The sequence below is a fragment of the Propithecus coquereli genome, unplaced genomic scaffold, assembly GCF_000956105.1.
Source record: "Propithecus coquereli isolate 6110/MARCELLA unplaced genomic scaffold, Pcoq_1.0 Scaffold3, whole genome shotgun sequence".
In the NCBI taxonomy this organism is placed as follows: domain Eukaryota; kingdom Metazoa; phylum Chordata; class Mammalia; order Primates; family Indriidae; genus Propithecus; species Propithecus coquereli.
In genome coordinates, this window is record NW_012148618.1 from 20696507 (window position 1) to 20702020 (window position 5514).

Sequence of the window (5514 nt, forward strand, 5' to 3'; positions counted from 1 at the left end):
AAAAAAATAGAACAAAAACTGATGGAGTATATAGAAAGCAACAGCAAGATGATAGATTTAAACTTAATCATAATGATAATCACATCAAACATAAATGGGTTAAACACTCCAATTAAAAGGCAGATATTTTCAGATCACCCTAAATGTCTATCTACAGATGAATGGATAAAGAAAAAGCAGTATATATATACAATAGAATACCATTCAGCCATAAAATGGAATGAAATTTTGTCATTTGCATCAACATGGATGAACCTGAAGGACATTATGTTAAGTGAAACAAGCAAGTTATACAAAGACAAACACTGTATGATCTCACTCATATATTGAATCTAAAAAGTTGATTTCACAAAAGTAGGTAGTAGAATAGTGGTTACCAGAAGCTGGGGAGTGTTGAGGGGCTGGGAATGGGAGAGGTTGGTCAATAAGCACAAAGTTACAGTTGGACAGGAAGAATAAGGCCTGGTATTCTATCATACAGTAGGGTGACTATAGCAAACAATAATGTAATGCGTATTTCAAGATAGCTGAAAAAGAAGATTTTGGATGTTATCACTACAAAGAAATGATAAATGTTTAAAGTGATGGATATGGTAATTACCCTGATTTGATCATTATACAATGCATACATGCATTGATACATAACACTGTACCCCAAAAATATGTGCAATTATTATGTATCCAGCATAAATTTTAAAAATATTACCCACATATTTTTAAAAATATATATATGCTGTGTATAAGAAACCCACTTTAAAGACACAGGCAGGTTAAAAATAGACAGCATAGAATATGGTTATGAGCTCAGAGGAGAGGTCTGAGATAGGAACATAAACATGTAAATCACTGACATATGGACAGTCATTGAGGCTGGGCACATGCAATTACCCATGATGAGAATATAATTTGTCTGGATTTAGAATGTTTTCCAGAAAGCGTGTTTTAAATCTTTGAATGGGAATAACCTACTGTGGGTAATGCAGACTTCAAAACTCTCTGTTGTCTTATACCTCACTTATTTACATTAGTTCCCTGAGTTTGGAAGCTATTTGATTTTGTAATTCTGGTAGAATGAGCAGAATATATGTGCCTAATATTCGCCAATTCCCAACACTTGGACAAAGACATGATAACAGATAAATAATACCTCCCTGGGTAAGTGTGGACTGCATCCTAATTCTGGTCTTTCATGAATTTTTTGTATGATCATTAGCAAATTTCCAGGTCTTTATGGGCTTTAGTTCCCTCATCTATAAAACGAGAGAGTAAATCTAGTTATTGAAGTCCTCTTGCTTTTAAATAGGCTCTGGTTCTATTACACTTATATTATTCATCAAACAAATAACAAAAGAGTTAATATGGTATTGCCCAAAAGAACTTCATCCAAAATTTCAAATGGATCTCCATTTTCTATTTCTGAGAAGTCACAACTGAAATTGAGACCCCAAGAATGCTCAAGAGCAAATACTCACATAGTCATCTGTGGCATCTTTGACCGCTGTCATAGTTATCACCAGGACCAAAGGCACAATGGTGGTAAACCAGGTCAAGGAGGAGATTTCTGGAATTAGCTAAAACAAACATTTCAAATAGTTTAGAGCTTTTGAAGTCAGAAAATATATCTTTCAAAATTTCATCATTTAATTTTACAATACTTGGCAGAAATCAATGGGGTTATATTCAGTTATTTGTACAAATGTAGAAGGACTTTCCACAATTTAGTGTTTGCATTTGTTTATAAGACACATAGAGTAGAAGTATCATTGAACCAGTTTTCAAACTACCTGACCAAAACATAAATTCATATCAAGTTGAGAAGTTTCTTGAAATCTTTCACAGATTATGATCTTTCCAAGATGTTAAATGTCACCTTTCTCAGTTTCTTATCTCAACTTTTAATAATTTTACCAACTCCTCTTCTCACCAATTCCCAGATAGATTCTTTGAGCGTCAACCTTGCACCAGACACTGTGCCAAGTACTTTCCATTTATCATATCATTTGATCCTCAGAAAAGCTCATCGAGTTTATTCTGTACCAGTATTGTTTGGCACAATCCCACAGGGTTCATATTGCATGTAAACAGCATCCTCGGTACACAATACAGAATACTACATTATGAATGGTAACCCAGAAGCAGGAACTGCTGCAGCCCTGAGTATCACATTCCCATTTTATAAATGAAGTATCTTAGAGAACAGGCAACTGAGCCAAGAACACATATTGCTAAAATTTGAGCCTAGGTTTCTTTGACTCCAAAGCCTATCTGTCCCCTTGTGCCTATACCTCCAAAGACACCCACTGAAGAGAGACATCATGACAATTGACATAACTCTCTTAGACAGTGGTTTTCAAATGGAGTTCAGTTTGGAGCAAAACAAACAAATAGCAAAAGAGTTTTATATGATATTGACCAAAAGAACTTCATCCAAAATTTCAGATGGATCTCCATTTTCTATTTCTGAGAAGCTGCTTCAGGGCCATCAGGCAGGAAAGGGTGGGGTGGAGATGGTCCATGGATGAAGATCAGGCCCCATCAAAACAATTCTAAACTAAATTAATTTTATATAATAGCTTCCACAGATTTAAAAGAAGAAAAAAAAACTCAAAGCCTCTAACGTAGCAGCAAAAACATTGGGCTGAGTGGCAGAAAAGCTGGATTCTAGTCCTAGTTTATCATTAACTCTTGTTGAAAGCTTTCCACATCGCCTAACCTCTCTGAGTCTAATTTTTCATCAATAAAAGAAAGGAGGTTGGACCCTCCCATAAGTCCTTTCTGGTTATTAAAATTATATGAATGAGAACTGTTGGTCATAAATAAGAAAGCCATTAGAGAAACGAACTCAAAATTCTGGAACAGTGTGAAGGGTTACTTGAAGAAACCAAAAGCAGTTTTGTGGGGGAATAAAAAAGAAACAAATCTTGAATGCTAAGGTTTCTTCAATAAACAGTAATGTATTCATTCATTGTTTCATTTTTGTTTTTGTTTTTCCTGATCAGCAGTTCTTCTCAACTATACCCCTATGTCTCGGAAACTAACCTACTCCTCTACTTTCAGTCCATGTAATTCCATCTTAGCTTCAGGTTTTGACATACGATCTTGGTCAAGCCAATTATTGCATCAAATTCTTGGGCCCTGGTGATTGGTTTAAGAATGAAAACATAGCTCTAATCAGAACTAATTCTAAGACTTTTGCTGGAACAACAGAAAAAGTAATTGATTCATATTCATTCTTTCTCTCTCTCTCATTGGAGTTGAGTTGGAGCAGGGAAGATAAAAGGCTAAAGCTGTCAGGACCACCACATAGAGAGAGCCTACCTAAGAGTGAGGCCACACTTAGGAAGAAAACAGAGAAAGTGAAGCCACATCCTGATGGAATTGTTATTGCCCATGAATCTAGGCATACTTGAAATGAGATATACCCCTGAATATATATTCACCTTTTGTATAAACTAATTAGATTTCTGCCATTTACAATAAAAAGATTTTTAATACAAATAAATATTCAATTAAATGAAAAGTAGTACTCGAAGCTATTACTCTAGACTGCACATAACTAATTCATCGTCTTACCTCCTGTATTTAACACAGAGTCCAGCACATTCTGAACCTACCAGTTTGGTTAAATTACTCTAAAATACATACTAACTGGCTCACATGAACTGTTCCTGTGACTGCATAGCATGTATGTGTCTTCCTTGATTTATGCCTTTTTCCTTCCCAAAATATCCATAAAAGCTGAAATTTCATTTAAGCCCAAATTTTAGTCAGATAAAGGAAAAAAGAAAAGTTATTAACTACCAATTCGCCACTCAAAACTGTAAAAACAGTCACCCTACAGTGAAATAACACAAAGCATGCATCATTTATTTTATATATACATAAAATGTGTCATTGCTCTTAGATGAAAATGAAATTTGCCAAATTAAGTTCCACAACCTACTCAGTCTTAGTCAGCTAAGACTCTGCCTCAACTCTGGCAGTTCCCACACTGTTGACGTGAGAGAGATAAAGAAAGGAGTGGGCTCTGAACAGTAATTATTAGGCTCTGGTTTGGTTCAAATAAAGTGCAAGGCTGCATTTTAAAATGACCTCAGTGTTTAAAATGATGAATGTACTAGTTTTTACCCATTCCTAGTCCTCCCACATCTGTGAAGAGAAACAGCAATAATAACATTAAAAATCTGATAAGGATGTTTTTACCTAATCATGAACATTTAGCTAAGTAAATTAACTTACTTTTTCAAATTATATGAATACATTTAACAAGCACATAAAGAAGAAATACAACCTAAGCATTACCTGTAAAATCAGAAGGAAAAAGAAATAGGCATTTGCCACTCTTTGGAACTGCTCAAATAAATTAATTGGCAAGAAGGTGAGAATGTTGTACTTGGATGTGTGGATACGATTATCCTGAAAAAGAAATAGCATCACTTTAGTGTGGGGCAAGGCATTGCTCATTATCAGAAATAGCTCTTAAACTTACAAGGCTGAGCATGAGTTGTGCCAGAACAAAAGAGATAAGCCAGTTATCTAGGAAATTTAAGCTCTATGTGGCCCAAAGGCCTTCATTTTTCCCAAGATGACATGGTCCTAATACCAGGTAAAATTATTGGTCAGTGCCATAAAATCACCCGTGACTAAAAAACATATCAAATGCAGAAGTCCACCCCTGAAATTTTTTACTCTAATGTATCTGTTCATTTGGCAGGCATTGCTTGAGTACCTACTGCATGCAGGCACTGAATTCTTGCTGGAACCTGCAAGGCTGGAAGAGGTTCAGAGATCACCTGGTCCACCTTCCCAAAGCATGACACCTTTAGATACCTCTGACAAGGAGCTCTTAGCCCTGTCTTTGAAGGTCTCCTATGATGGGAAACTGACCACCTGGGAAGGTTGCCTGTCCCCATTTCAGAATGGGAATTGCTAGAAAGGTCTTTATTATGAGAAATCCAAATCTGCCTCCCTGTAACTTCTTGCCATATGCCAAGTTCCATGCCTGGGCTCACAGAGACCAAGTCCAAGGCCTTCCCATGTTGATAACCTTCAAATATTTGAGGACCACTCATAGGATTCCCCTAAGTCTTCTCTACTCTAATGCAGACATTCCCAAACCCCTCAGCCATTCTTCATAACTCATTTTGTAGACATTTCTTCCTGGCCAGCCTCTTCTGATCCATCTCAACTTCTCTGCATCTCTCTTAAAAACATCGTGCCCAGAACAAAACACAAATTGCAGATCTGGCTCAACCAGTCCATGTGCAGTAGAGACTTGCATGTTCTGTGTTCTGAACTACCGTATTGACATGCATGAAGATTTAATTAGCCTTTTGGCAATTATATTTCACTATGTATTCATGTTGAATTTTGATCAACTAAAATCCTTAGATCATTTTTACACAAATCACTATTAAATCAGGTTTCCCTTCCTAAGTATTTACAGTTTATTTTTTTAATATTTATGTACAAGATCTTTCATATATTCCTATTATACCAGCCTAATGAAAAAAG

At 35.9% G+C, this 5514-nt stretch overlaps 1 protein-coding gene across 1 annotated transcript in view; it reads right to left on the bottom strand.

Moving 5' to 3' along the window:
* Positions 1 to 5514, bottom strand: part of ATP8B4 (ATPase, class I, type 8B, member 4) — a 233774-nt gene that overhangs the window by 188310 nt on the left and 39950 nt on the right. Inside the window, exons 3-4 of the mRNA XM_012649186.1 lie at positions 4303 to 4416; positions 1473 to 1571 (exon numbers count right to left, since the gene is read on the bottom strand). Of these exons, the coding sequence (XP_012504640.1) occupies positions 1473 to 1571; positions 4303 to 4416 (213 nt within the window). The remainder of the gene's footprint in view (positions 1 to 1472; positions 1572 to 4302; positions 4417 to 5514) is intronic.